The following is a 15,344-nucleotide window of genomic DNA, read 5'->3' as shown; positions in this document are numbered from 1 at the left end:
CCGTGGTGTCCGTGAATTCTGCAATGAAGTTGGATAGGTATTGTGATTTGATGGCTGTCCGCGCCTCGTATTGGAGGTCGAACTCGGATAACTCAACTGCCCACTGTAGGATTCTTCCTGCTAGATCTGTTTTCTGCAGTATCCCTTTTATGGGATGGTTGGTCCGAACTTTGATGGTGTGCGCTTGGAAGTATGGGCGAAGTCGTCGGGATGTGAGTATCAGAGCGTAGGTGAATTTCTCTATTTTCTGGTAGTTCAGCTCTGACCCCTGTAGTGCTTTACTAATGAAGTAGACGGGTTGTTGTCCCCCTTCGTATTCTCTGATTAGTGCTGAGGCTATTGCCCGACTTCCTACTGCGAGGTACAGTATGAGTGGTTCTCCCTCTCGTGGTCGAGATAGGATGGGGGGCTGTCCCAAGAATTCTTTAAAGTCTCGGAAGGCTTATTCACATTCCGTTGTCCACTCGAAGTTCTTTCCCTTCCTTAAGGTAGCGTAGAAGGGGAGGGATCTTATTGCTGACCCTGCTAGGAATCTGGACAAGGCCGCTAATCTCCCATTGAGTTGTTGTACCTCTTTGAGGTAAGTTGGGCTTTTCATGTTGAGTATGGCCTGGCATTTATCTGGATTTGCCTCGATTCCTCTTTGTGTGAGTATAAAGCCCAAAAATTTACCTGCTTCCACTGCGAAGGTGCATTTAGCCGGATTGAGTCGCATGTCGTGCTTCCGTATGGTGTCGAACACTTGAACCAAGTCAGTTAATAATGTTTCCTCACTTTGTGTCTTTATCAACATGTCATCCACATAGACCTCCATGATTTTTCCGATGTGTTTTGAGAAGACTTTATTCATTAGACTTTGATAAGTGGCTCCCGCGTTCTTAAGGCCGAAAGGCATTACGATATAGCAATAATTTGCTTTTGGTGTGAGAAACGAGATTTTTTCTTGATCCGGTGGATACATTGGAATCTGGTTGTAGCCTGAGTATGCATCCATGAATGAGAGATACTTATATCCTGATGAGGCATCTACTAGAGCATCAATGCTTGGGAGTGGATAAGGGTCTTTTGGGCAGGCTTTGTTGAGGGCGGTGTAGTCGGTGCACATTCGTCACTTCCCATTTGACTTTTTCACCAAGACGACGTTTGCTAACCATAGTGGGTATTTAACTTCTCTAATGAACCCTACCTCTAGTAGTGCTTGTACTTGTTCTTCTACAGCTTGAGACCGTTCTGGCCCGAGTTTTCTTCATCTTTGTTGTACCGGCCGGGATCCCAGGTAGACTGCCAGCTTGTGGCTCATTAGTTCGGGATCTATGCCTGGCATGTCGGCAGCTTTCCATGCGAAGAGATCAACATTATCTCATAGAAACTGTATTAGTGATTCTTTTATGTCTCCTTTTAGGATCATGCCAATATTAGTTGTTTTGTCCGAGGTATCTCCGATCTGGACTCTTTCTATTTCTCCTTCGGGTCGTGGGCGGAGTTCTTCTCGTCTCTGATCTCCACCGAGTTCGATTGTGTGGAACTCTCCTCCTTCGCCTCGGAGGTTTAGACTTTCGTTATAACAGCGACGCACCATCTTTTGATCTGCTTTTATTGTAGCTATCCCTTTTGTAGTTGGGAATTTCATACATAGATGTGGAGTTGAAACTATTGCTCCGAGTTGATTTAATATTGTCCGACCTATTAAGGCATTGTAGGCTGAGCTTACATCGACCACGATGTCGTCTATCTTAAGTGTTCTGGATTGGTTCCCCTTTCCAAAGGTTGTGTGTAACGATACGTATCCTAGTGGTTGTACTGGGGTATCCCCAAGTCCAAACAGGCTGTTCGGGTATGCTCTTAGCTCTTCTTCCTCTAAGCCGAGCTTGTCGAAGGCAGTTTTGAATAGAATGTCAGCGGAGCTTCCTTGGTCAATTAATGTACGGTGGATGTTGGCGTTTGCCAATATGATTGTGATGACCATGGGGTCGTCGTGTCCCGGGATGATTCCGGATGCATCTTCTTTGGTAAATGTGATTGCTGGGATATCTAGTGCCTCCTTCTTTCCTTCGACATGGTATACTTCTTTGAGGTGTCGCTTGCGAGATGATTTAGAGATTCCTCCTCCAGCAAATCTGTCGTGTATTACGTGAACGTGTCTCTCTGGTGTGCGGGGTGATCGTTCATATCGTCCGGCATCTTCATCCCTTCTTCTTCTTTTTGGTTCTTCGTCCCGATTGGCCAGGAACCGATCTAATCTTCCTTCCCTAACTAATTTCTCTATGACATTTTTCAAGTCAAAGCATTCATTGGTGGAATGTCCTCGGACTCGATGATACTCACAGTATTCGCTCCGATTTCCTCCTCCCCTTTTGCCTTTTAGTGGCCGAGCTGGGGGCATTTTTTCCGTATGGCAGACTGCTTTGTAAATATTTACCAAGGATACCCTAAGAGGGGTGTAGTTATGATATTTTTTAATTTTCTCTCCGGAGCGATCTTCTTTTTTCTTGGCTTCTTTATCTTTATCTCGGTAGGCAGAACCGAACCTCGAGGTTTCCCCAAGTCGAGAATTCTCCTCCACGTTGATGTACTTTTGCGCCCGTTCTTGTACTTCGTCTAGGGATGTCGGGTACCTCTTTGATATAGATTGGCTAAATGGTCCTTCTCGTAGGCCATTTATGAGGCCCATGATGGCAGCTTCTGTTGGTAGACTTTGTATGTCCATGCATGTTTTGTTGAATCTTTCCATGTAGTTATGAAGACTCTCCCGATCTCCTTGCTTGATCCCTAGTAGGCTGGGTGCATGTTTGGCTTTGTCCTTTTGTATGGAAAATCGGGCCAGGAATTTTTTGGCCAGGTCGTCGAAACTTGAGATGGATTTCGGAGGTAGGTTGTTGAACCATCTAATGGCTGTCTTGGTAAGAGTTGTTGGAAAGGCTTTGCAGCGAACTGCATCTGAGGCATTAGTGAGGTACATTCTACTTCTGAAGTTGCTGAGATGGTGGTTGGGATCCGAGGTGCCGTCATATAGAGTCATATCCGGAAGTTTGAAATCTTTTGAGATTTTGGTCTTCATAATTTCCCTGGTGAATGGATCTTGATCTTTCTGAGAGCTATCCTCTATGGAGGGTCGAGTAGCTTTAGTTTTGAGATCAGCTTCGAGTTTCATAAGCTTATCTTCTAATTCTCGGCGCCGCCTTATCTCTCGATGTAAATCTTCTTCTTTTTCGCGTTGATGTTGGGCTTCTTTCTCAAATTGCTTTAATCGATTTTGAAGTGCTTCTATCGCCCCTGGATTTGATGAATTTTTGTCTCCATTGGATTCCAGAGTATTTTTAAGTATAGTATCCGTGTTCTTATGCGGTGTTCTATCTTCCAAACCTGAGTCATGGTTGTCCGCCATGGTGTTGGGATGACTTCCAGGTTCTCCGGCAACGGCGCCAATATTCCGAGGGTTACCTGAAACTGTAGGTCGATCTTTGTTGAGATCTTCTGTGTTGGTCAGAGCCGACGTGTCCGGCAGGTAGATAACCGTCGGAGCTGGTGTGTCCGACTTGTGGGACCGAAAGTGTTGCTGATCCTTCGTCCCCGGCGGGTAGGGGGTACCTGCAAGGGACTCCGATGCTTAAGTTAGCAAGGGTATTAAGCAGGTATTGAGTAGAATCAGAGTATGAGTTATACCTGGGTGCTCCAGTGTATTTATAGTTGTGAGATGTGACCTTCTGTGGATAAGATAAGTTAGTTATCTTATCTTATCTTATCTTTTGTTTGAGGTAAGCTTATCTTCCATGGAACCGCCCTTGTCTCTATCGGCTTGGGTTGCCTTTGGATCTGGGTCGTATTCCTTGATTTGGGCCCTTCTTTGGGCTTTTCCTGTCGCTTTGGCCGACTTCTTCGTAAAGAAGTCGGTCCGCTTGACCTAAAGAGGTCGGTCGCTTTGTTACTGAACATCCTGACTCGGTCATCTCGACCCAGGGTATGAACAGGTGGGTACATTGGGATTTGGTTATATCCCGAGTATGCGTCCATAAAGGAGAGGTATTTGTATCCGGAGGAGGCATCTACCAGTGCGTCGATGTTTGGGAGCGGATAAGGATCTTTCGGGCAAGCTTTGTTGAGATCGGTATAGTCGGTGCACATTCTCCACTTCCCATTTGACTTTTTTACCAAAACGACATTAGCAAGCCATGGCGGGTATTTGACTTCTTTTATGAAGCCTACCTTCAGTAGAGCTTGTACCTGTTCTTCCACCGCTTGAGAGCGTTCTGGTCCTAGCTTTCTGCGCCTTTGTTGTACCGGCCGAGATCCTGGGTAGACTGCTAGCTTGTGGCACATTAGTTTGGGATCTATGACAGGCATGTCTGCGGCCTTCCACGCAAAGAGGTCGGCGTTGTCGCGTAGGAACTGTATGAGTAATTCTTTTATGTCCCCTTTTAGGAGTGTGCCGATGTTGGTTGTTTGGTCCGGGGTGTTCCCGATCTGGATTTTCTTTATTTCTCCTTCAGGTTGTGGGTGGAGCTCCTCCCGCCTCCGAACTCCACCAAGCTCGATTGTGTGGAATTCTTCTCCTCTGCCTCTGATGTTTAGACTTTTGTTGTAACAGTGGCGCGCCATCTTCTGATCTGCCTTTACTGTGGCTATTCCTTTTGCGGTTGGAAACTTCATGCATAGATGCAAAGTCGAGACTATTGCGCCGAGTTGATTTAATGTTGTCCGACCTATTAGGGCATTGTAGGCTGAGCTTACGTCAACGACGATGTAATCTATTTTGAGTGTTCTTGACTGACTTCCCTTTCCAAAGGTTGTGTAGAGCGGGATGTATCCCATTGGTTGAACCGGCTATCTCCTAACCCGAACAGGCTGTCTGGATATGCTATGAGTTCTTTTTCTTCCAAGCCGAGTTTGTTGATGGTAGTTTTGAATAAGATATCGGTAGAGCTCCCCTATTCTATCAATGTGCGGTGAAGATTTGCATTTGCCAGTATAATAGTGATGACCATGGGATCGTCATGCCCTGACGTGACGCCGGATGCGTCTTCCTTGGTAAAAGTGATCGCCGAGATGTCGGGTGTTTCCTTCTTTTCTGTGACGTGGTATACGTCTTTGAGATGTCTTTTGCGGGATGATTTGGAGATTCTTCCCCCGGCGAATCCACCATGTATCATGTGGACATGTCTTTCTGGCGTCCGGGATGATCGCCGGTTGGTCCGACATCTTCTACTCTTCTTCTTTTCCTTTGTTCATCATCACGGGTGGCCAGGTATCGATCTAGCTTTCCTTCTCGTACGAGCTTTTCTATGACGTTTTTTAAGTCAAAACACTCATTGGTGGAGTGCCCGCGGATCCGATGGTATTCACAATATTCAGCCCTGTTTCCTCCTCCTTTTTTGCCTTTGAGTGGTTGAGTTGGCGATATTTTTTCTGTGTTGCAAACCTCTCTGTAGACATCCACAAGAGACACCCGAAGAGGGGTGTAATTGTGGTATTTTTTTATTTTATCTCCATGTCGATCTTCCTTTTTTCTGGAATCTTTGTCTTTATCCCGAGGGGTGAACCCTGCTTTTGAGGTCTCTCCTAATCGGGAGTTTTCCTCCATGTTGATGTACTTTTCAGCTCGCTCCTGCACCTCGTTCAGAGATGTGGGGTACTTCTTTGATATGGATTGACTAAAAGGCCCTTCTTGCAGGCCATTAATGAGACCCATGATGGCAGCTTCTGTTGGAAGGTTTTGTATATCCATGCATATTTTGTTGAATCTCTCCATGTAGTTACGCAGGGTTTCTTCCCGCTCTCCTTGTCTGATTCCTAGTAAGCTCGGAGCATGTTTAGCTTTGTCCTTTTGGATGGAGAATCTGGCCAGGAATTTTTTAGCCATGTCGTCAAAACTTGAGATGGACCTAGGAGGGAGATTGTCGAACCATCTAATTGCTATTTTTGTTAAAGTAGTTGGAAAGGCTTTGCAACGAACTGCATCTGAGGCATCGGTGAGGTACATTCTGCTTCTAAAGTTGCTGAGATGATGGCTGGGATCTGTAGTGCCGTCGTACAAGGTCATGTCTGGGAGTTTAAAGTCCTTTGGGAATTTTGTCTTCATGATTTCTTTGGTGAATGGGTCTTGCTCCTTTCGTGCATTATCTTCGGGGATGGATCGGCTGGCTTTCGTCTTGACATCGGCTTCAAATTTTAGGAGTTTGGTTTCCAGTTCCCGGTGTCGCCTTATTTCTCTTTGTAGATCCTTCTCGGCCTCTCGTTGACGTAGAACATCTTCCTCAAGTTGTTTTAACCGATCTTGAAATGCCTCCAGGGCTCCCTCGTTTGGGGAGTTCTTATTGTTGATTTGGGGAGTATCTTTTGGCGTTGTGTTCGCATTTTTATGCGGCGTTCTTTCTTCTAGATCTGAGGTGTGATCGTTGTCATGGTCGTCTGCCATGGTAATGGGATAACTTCCAGGATCCCCGGCAACGGCGCCAATGTTCCGTGGGTTACCTGAAACTAGAGGTCAATTTCAGACGAAATCTTCTATGCTGGTCGGAGCTGCGGAGTCCGATCTGATGATGGTGGTCGGAGTCGCTGTGTCCGACTTGCTGGACTTGGTGATGATGCTGATCCTTTGTCCCCGGAGGGTGGGGGGTACCTGCAAGGGACTCCGATGCTTAAGTTAGCAAGGGTATTAAGCAGGTATTGAGTAGAATCAGAATATGAGTTATACCTGGGTGTTCCAGTGTATTTATAATGGTGTAGAATGACCTCTTTAGATGAGATAAGTTAGTTATCTTATCTTATATTTATCTTATCTTTGACTGGGGTCCTCTTATCTTCAAGGGAACCGCCTTTATCTCTACGGGCTTGGGCTGCCCTTGGATTTGGGACGTGTTCCTCTATTTGGGCCCTTTGTTTGGACTTTCCTGGTGACTTGGCCGAGCTCTATGGAAAGAGGTCGGGTTGCCCTGACCTGAAGAGGTCGATCGCTTTATCTGTCAAACATCCCGGGTCGGACAGCTCAACCCAGGGTATGAACAACTGGTGTCGGTGATTTTGCATATTATGGTTGATAGGGGTCTGCTTCTAGTTGCACTTCAGGAACAGGTGTAGAGTGATTCCCGATAGAGTGGTTTCATCACTCTGCATATGGTTTTTGACTCAGCTCATCTCAGTCTACTAAATACCCCGGTGGATGAGGTTGTTGAGTAGTATAACCTTGGTGCATCTGCTCCGGTAAAGGCAGGTGGGTTGGCTATCCCAAATGTCGGTGAGTTAGTTTAGGGTCATCCGGATAACCTATGGACAGAAAGAAATCCACCTGATAGGTTTACTCCATCGCGTTTTGGTCAGGGCATGATGGGCAAGGGAGTTGGTTAGATGAGTCGAAAGAATTAAGCAGGGATTTTGTAATTAGGTTTAGTTTTTAATTAATGTTTTTTAGGTTTAGTAATTAAATTTAGTTTTTAATTAATGTTTTGTAAGTTTACCTTATTGAACTTTAATTAAGTTTAGTTTTTAATTAAGTTTACCTTTTGTAAGACCACTTTATGAAATCGGAAATTATCATCTCAGAAACTGTCAACTGTAAAACTCACAGAAGTTAACATGCAACTTAATAATACAAACACGACGATGCACACAGACATTAACAGATAAAACTACCTTAAAAATACAAACACATCGAACCTAAAAAACTGATAAAATTAACCCTAAACATACAACACAAAAACCAACAAAAATCTATGGTCTAGCATCATGACCAACTCCACTTGGTCTAGCACGCTGAAGACATCGACTCCGACTATAACCCTGTCTAGCACAGAGACGGCATATCTGATGACCACGCATTTCTCGTGAATCCATCTCATTGAGGTATCAGGTCAATTTGGGGCGACCTTTCGGCGTTCACCGCAAGGCGGGGTTAGCAACCAATGTCGGTCCCTGACAGGCCATGTCTCTGGATTGCCTAATGGTACAAACTCAAATCTATAGACCTTACGAACTTCTGTCATCTTGTATACATCATTCACATACAGCTGCCAGTCGAGTCATTGGTTTGCACAGCAAGTAATAATATGTCGACATGGTAGTTGTTCCACCTGAAAGTGCTTACAATTACACGTCCACCGCGCAAGATCAACTACCACCTTTCTATTAGGCATTTTACGCACCTCAAACACCTCGTTTTATCTATCAAACTGGTGCACAACTATATTTCCAGCATGTTGCACATTTGCTTCTATCCGCTGTTGTGCGAAAATAGAGAAAGTAAATCCAGCCCGCTTGCAATCGTGAGCCTCGGTACTCTTTCCCGTAAATAGCTCGTTTAACCGATAATATGTTACTCGGACGAGCGCCAACACAGGGAGGTTTCGGGCACCCTTCAGCACTGAATTAATACACTCGACAAAGTTTGTCATCATGTGGCCCCATCAATGTCTCTCGTCAAATGCCAATACCCACTGTCTAAGTCCAATAACATCGCACCACCAGGCATATGTCACGCCTCGCTCTTGCAACCTCTGATAGTTGATGTTGTACTCATCTACCGTCGTTGAATACCCAATGTTGACCACAAGTTTTTGCAAGTATGAAACTTTGAATGCCCTTAAGAAGTTGCTACCGATGTTTCTAATACAAAACATCTATCATGCTCTTAGAGGTCATCTCCGGAACGATTTACTGTTGCCCAGATTGACTCATGTCGGTTTGAGATTATACCCACACCGTTTTTCTAACAACATGCCTTTATAAATTACTAAGAAAAAAGTGTCACGCATCAGCAGTCTCTTCCTCCACTAAGGCAAAAGCAATATGCACAATGTTCTGGTTACCATCTTGTGCAACAACAACCAATAGTGCACCTTTGTTTTTTCCGCAAAGGTGTGTGCCGTCAACTTGAACCAGAAGCTTGCAATGCTTGAACGCTCTAATGCACGGGTTGAAACTCCAAAATACGCGATGAAGTATCCTGACACTATTCGCCTCTTCACTCCCGTTATACAGGGATCTTGTTTCTATTTTGACAATTGAACCAGGCATCTTCCAAACCATCACCGAGAACCACCATGACAAAGCTTGTTAAGAATCTTTCCAACCACCGAAAACTTTGGCTATGGACTTTTGCTTTGCCAACCTAGCCTTTCAGTAATTGATGGTGTAGTTGAACCTTGACTGGACTGCTACAATTACAGATTTTACCTTGATGGACGGGTCAGTCTCAACTAGGGGTGGCAATGGGTAGGGTATGGTAGGGTTTAAAACTAACCCTAACCCTACCCACGGGTTACAAAAAATATGCAAAATTATTATATAACTTCATGATAATTTAAAATAGAACTGACTTTTATGTAAAAAAATATATTAAATTATCAATTAATGATCTTCTTTTAGTGGCTAAGGATCTTTTACATTTAGTGAGAAGTCTTTGGTTCCACATTCACTTGAAACATATTTTTATATAAATATATAACATATACATATATAGGGTGCGGGTTGGTTGGGTAGGGTTAAGGCTCAACCCGCACCCTACCCGACCCACACGAGAACCCAACCCGCACCCTACCCTACCGCTGCAGATCAGGTTGACAACCCTACCTACATATTGCCACCCCTAGTCTCAACCAATGGCCTTATAGCCTCAGTAACCGTATCTGAGTCCAACTTGGAATGATCTTGTGAAATTCTTCCCATGGTGCACGTGTGCCTACCATTATATCTGCGTATCTCCCAACAACCTTTTTCCGTATCAAGATAGCTCGAATAAGCCAATCGCACCCACGCCCATACGTCTTGCATTTTGCATAGAACGTCAGTGGCTCAGACTCATACACATTGCTGCGACGACCGACTTTCTAGAACTATATTCCATTCCAATCCTGAACTCTCCATCCTCAGGATTAGCAACACCTACAAAAAGCAGAAATCATCATTCATTCATCTATCGAAAATATAAATTAACAAGAACGTATTATTCACTCATCACATACCTATGTTTGCATATTCCAAAAATTTCGGTGCATGCATGACGTCAATGTCCAAGTTACGCATAAAAGGTGGAACATCCATCGGTTGACTAACTGCGAAAGGAACCACTACATTCTCAGCTGCTGCCTCAACTCCCACATCACCATCCTCGTCTTCATCGTCAGCTTCATAAGTGACTTCGAAGTCCTCTTCGCTGTCACTGTTCATTCCTTCATACACTACAGCTCTGTCATCCTATATATCTGAACCATTTTGAATCCCATCTGCCTCAACGTTCTCAAACTCAACATATAGCTCAATCTGTGGCTTTTGCACCTGAGGCTGCCAATAAATTTGGAACATATTCTGCATACTCACTTCGTCAATGATCGGCATAATATCAAACTGTATTAAACCACAAAAAACTATAAACGAATTTCGATACAGAATACTGCTCACTCTTGTCAACATACCGTTCTAAAACTCCACGAACGTCATGGTGCATGGAACCACAAACAAAAACGGATTCTGACACACAAACCTCACTTCCTCATGAGTATTCCGTATAATCTCACCGTTACGATATACTACCAAGTTTGCAGTACCCTCCATCACATCAGAAACACACTAAAACAACTTTTCTCTCCGCAATGAAATGGTACCAAACTTGGCCTGCAGAACACTGTTGCCCACTACGTGTTGCATACAAAGCAACACGTCAACAACACACCCCCACATATTAAAATTGCTCTCCAATTACACTTCGCCACGTCATCAACACGCCTCCAAATATTAGAGGTGTCTCGAATCACACGTTGCTATGTCAGCAACACACCCCCACGTGTTGTCAACTCACCCTCTGCGTGCTACATTAGCACTCCCGTTACGTGTTCATGCTACACATGTGACATATTCACCAATATGCAAATACACCAAAAATGTCCGTTCAAAACACCACTATACTCTCCATATTAAAAAAAATGAGCCCCAATATGACACGTAAATAATTAAACCTGTATTTTCTGGTCATGCTCGGGTCAGTTTCTCCCATGTTATATATAGGTCATAGCCTCTCAAGTCACAACAGGGAACCGATCTCTCTATTCTCTGTAACGGTTACTTCTCTTTTCTATTTTCCACTGTCTTTTTCTAGAAAATATATAAAAAGAAAAAACACTGATCAGTTGTGACTGGAAACTTGACTCCCTGCTTCTTGCCCTTGAAATGGATTATAACAACAACACCGACGACGACAAGTAAATCTCTCTCTCTATTTTGTCTTACTTTATTTTATTTGCAGCTTCGACATTCTTTTAAGGTGAGGGTTTTATTTTTGGGCGCGATTGAGTTGTTTGGAGAAGCACATTTATGTTTTTCGAGGTACTTGTTCTGATATATGTTTCTTGATATATGTTTTGTTTAAGAAAAGGAATTGGGAATTTTGTAAGAAAATTATTATTTTATTTTTCACTTCATCTGGCTGTTGTTTTGTGCATTATCTGCTAAATATATGGTGCTGTTTGATTCAGTTGTTTTGATTTGCATTGTGGCTCTCTGATTTCCACCATCTTAGATTAGGTTGTTTGGTTTTCTGTCAAATTTCATGGATGAAGAATTTCAATTTTTTAATTATTTTTTTGGTTTTTTTTTTCCCTAAGCTCGTGCTATGGTTACTGAGAAGTACTTGCATGCTCTTGCTCCTTGAGCACGCTTAATGTATGCTCCAAGAACATATACAACTACAAATTCATAAGTTTTTAAATAAACTTTAAACATTATAAATGAAAATGGGAGACTGCATGTTTCTTTAAGTTTTAAATAAATTTTAAACATTATAAATGTCTTTTGCTGTATAATCTAATGTTTTATTTTATAATTTACAGTGCTTGGTTTGGTCTATGGTGTGGTAATTAGTACTTCGGTAGTTCAGTTTGCAATGTATTTAATTTTTTTTGATAATGTCTGCAACCAACACACACTGGGCAATCTTTGGAGTGCTAATTAGTACTTAGTTTGCAATATATTTAATATTTGTTTTTCTGTAGCTGAATTTGATAATGTCTGAAGTTGGGGGTGTGGGGAGGGGTTGATTCAATTCTTCTCGTTGATTCTTTATTTCTTTGTATTCAAAGGAGATCCATGTGCTCACCCTAATCATGATTCATGATAGAGCACAATGACAGTTTAATCCATGTGGGATAAGACTTTGTTGTTGTTGTTTGTGAATTTTATAGGTCGAACTTATATATATATATTTGTCCATGGGTTATTATCTTACATCAATGGCATGTCATGACAATTGCACTTACTTCCTGTTCTATCATAGTGGTGCTAAAGAACCATGGAATTGGCATAGGGAGGATCATGATCTCCAAAAGACTTCCAATTTTGGTAAGTCTTGCTTTGATGTTAAATTGATTTTTTTACACGATTACATAAGTAATGCCTGATTTTTTTTTCTTCAATATATTTCAGAAGAGCCATGGAATGGTGTGCTCCAAAATGAAGATATTTCCTACATGTTTGAAGATGAAACTACACCAGTTAAGGCATGTGGTGATTTGGTATACAATGTTGACAATAGTGGTAAGGCAGTTCATTTGATGTCTTGTCGATGTTTGCATCTTGTTAGATTGTTCTTTTTGCTTTAGAAATTGTTGTTATGAACTATCCTGGTTTGATTCAAGGAAATATTGGATTTCAGTTTCGGATGATGTACAAAAAGAAGTAGAGGAGGGGAGGGAGACTTCTTCTCAAGTCAAGAGGCGGCGGATGCTACAATTCAATGGCCAGGAGAGGGATCATTCTCTTTCCAAGGAAGAGATGTCTTTGCCATATTTTAAATCAAATGTTGGTGCTTCTAGCTTTCCAATAAATTTTCACACTCCTAATATGTTAGACAGTAGTAAAAATATGAAGATATCATACAAAAACTATTTGAATCTGTCTTAAGTAAATTCTGTGATATATTACCATTATGTTGTTGAACAGAAAATGAATGCATGTTACATGTGTTCAGTTTCATGAGTTTTGGGTTATTTTATCCCTATCTTATGTTAAGGCTAGTTTCTGTTGAAACCCCTTGTATATTAGCTATTAATGAGCCATTTGGTTCAAATCTTGATGTCTTCTTTAAAGTATTATATTTGGTGATATATTCTGCTTCAATGAGTCCTCTTCGCGGTTAAGGATATTTCATCCCTCAATAAAGGGGAGTTTGTGTTTTGGGTTACTGTTCAGCAGTTCGAGATTGCTTGTCACTTATATCTAGTAGGGTATGCTAATCCCAATGAGACATAGTGATTAATGAAGTTGTTGATTTGCTGACTGTTACTTCGTTGCACATATACAGGGGAAGGAGGACTTGATCACGGATGCTTTTCCTGAAGTGTCACAATGGGTTCCTGGTTTATCATCAGGTTTTCCTCTTGCAAGATTTTATCCCGTCTTTTCATTGTATTTCTTTTCCTGGTATAATGACTTAGATAAATTTCTAAAGGCTCATGTTTTCCCAACCGTCATAGAATATGCATTAGGAAATGCATCATCATCGTCTGGTTATGAAGACCTTGAGTCCACTGAAGGTTGGCTAGCAGAATGCCTTAATGATACCGAGATGCAATTCAGTCCCGATGATTTGTATGCTTCTATGGATGACTGATTTTTCACATATAGTTGGTTATACAAAGTCATCTGATTCTGATGACTATGTTGTTTGATTCCAGGAACTTTTCAGGGGCAGAGGATATTCAGATTGATATTGCAGGTAGATGGCATTTTTTCCCCTCCCTGTTAGAAGGATGTTGCTTCTTCCTTGATTTTGTTCTTTTCTATTTGAATCGTATCTTCTCAAACAAAAAATTCATCTTCTTTCAGAGTTGGTTGACATCACGGCATCTTCCGAACAAAATGTGGTTCAGCAGCAGAAGCAGCAGGTCACTCGAAACCCCAAAAATATTATCTTCAAAGGTTCAACTTTCTTCTTGATGTAGTGTCACTTTCTGGTATAATTTTATTGATTTCTTGTTAGCAAGGTCATTATAAATAGCTGCATTCAATCCCAAAAATGGTCTCTACATAGAGTTAGTAAGATGAAGTTTTTTTATTTGATAACAAATTTAGACCCATTTTTCATTGTTTAGGTAGGAAATCGTTTATACAGACACCGCCAAAGTTGGCTTCTTCTGTGGTCTATCCATTTACTTTTGTTAAGCCTAGTGGTGCTCATGGAGATGTAACATTGAAGGAAATAAATCAGCGCATTCAGACTCCGCCGTCTTCAAAATCAAAGCAAAGCAATGAAGATCCATCAGCTTATCCCAAATCAGCCTTCTCAGGGAAGCCTGTCGTTAACAAAACAAAGATTCGCACGGAAGGGGGAAAAGGTAGCATCACGATTATGCGAACCAAAGGCTAACTTTTTTTTTGCTCATCTATTAATGGTACTAGTTGAGTTTATTTTCTGTGTAATATGTAGCTGCCGGATTTTAGAAGTTGGTACTGCAATGTTTTGTTCTTATTACCACTTATGTCATATTACACCGCCTTAGTGTTTATTTTCTTGTAGTGCAGTCTTACTTCATCTTCTTCTAGCTGTTAATTTGGTAAATGATTTATGTAAATCTGAAATGTTAGTCCCCAGCTGTTGAGTTGACAATGTTACTAAGCTTGCCCTTGGCTTTTGTAATTGATACATACAGATTTAGTATATGGTCTTGTTTCTGAAACTGCTAAACTTCTGCACCGGTGTATCTTTGTTATATGTTCTGTCTCTTATATGTATATTTTCAAAAGGTAAATTATTTTCTGTTTGTATTATTGTATGATAAATCTAACTCGTTTAATGTGTGCAATGATTCCTTTTGCATATTTTGTTTGGATATGGAGTATTACGTTTGAATTCAATTATAAATAATTGACTTTTCATATTATTTCTGTTCTTATAAAAGTATAGAATTTGATAAATATATGTGTAATTTTATAATATATTTAACGTGTTTTCTAAAATTTATTTTTATCCAAATTTAAATTAAAAATCGAATTAATTAGGAATATGATGATTTTATGGGCAATTTACCCAAATAAATAAAATAGGTGAAAGCTTTACTCAAATACACAAAACAGATATTCCTTACGTGATTGTGTAATTTGACACTTCTATGTAAACCGTGGGAAGCTACTACGGTTTATAATTTTAACATAAACCGTGGCAACCTACCACAGTGTGCAGTCTAAATGATATATTATCTGCTATGTATTTGATAGTTTAAGCGGTTTGAGATTCTATGATATACATTATTTTCGTCACAGTTATCATGCGCAGTCTAAATGATACCATTGATGCAATCAAACATCTAAAATAAACGGATTTTATTCATATGAAATTAATGCAGAAAATCAACATGGTGACATTC

General features: G+C 41.4%; 1 protein-coding gene across 1 annotated transcript; it reads left to right on the top strand.

The window, feature by feature from the left end:
* Positions 1-10,750: 10,750 nt before the first annotated feature.
* LOC112716239 (protein XRI1) lies at positions 10,751-14,657 on the top strand. The gene is made up of 9 exons (XM_025768107.3): positions 10,751-11,186; positions 12,257-12,321; positions 12,406-12,516; positions 12,635-12,780; positions 13,283-13,349; positions 13,455-13,569; positions 13,656-13,696; positions 13,807-13,899; positions 14,073-14,657. Exons 1-9 carry the CDS (start codon positions 11,155-11,157, stop codon positions 14,345-14,347), a joined length of 945 nt encoding a protein of 314 aa, XP_025623892.1. The 5' UTR covers positions 10,751-11,154; the 3' UTR covers positions 14,348-14,657.
* The last annotated feature ends 687 nt before the right edge of the window (positions 14,658-15,344 follow it).

The sequence above is a fragment of the Arachis hypogaea genome, chromosome 10, assembly GCF_003086295.3.
Source record: "Arachis hypogaea cultivar Tifrunner chromosome 10, arahy.Tifrunner.gnm2.J5K5, whole genome shotgun sequence".
In the NCBI taxonomy this organism is placed as follows: Eukaryota; Viridiplantae; Streptophyta; class Magnoliopsida; order Fabales; family Fabaceae; genus Arachis; species Arachis hypogaea.
This window is presented reverse-complemented; position numbering and strand designations above follow the sequence as displayed.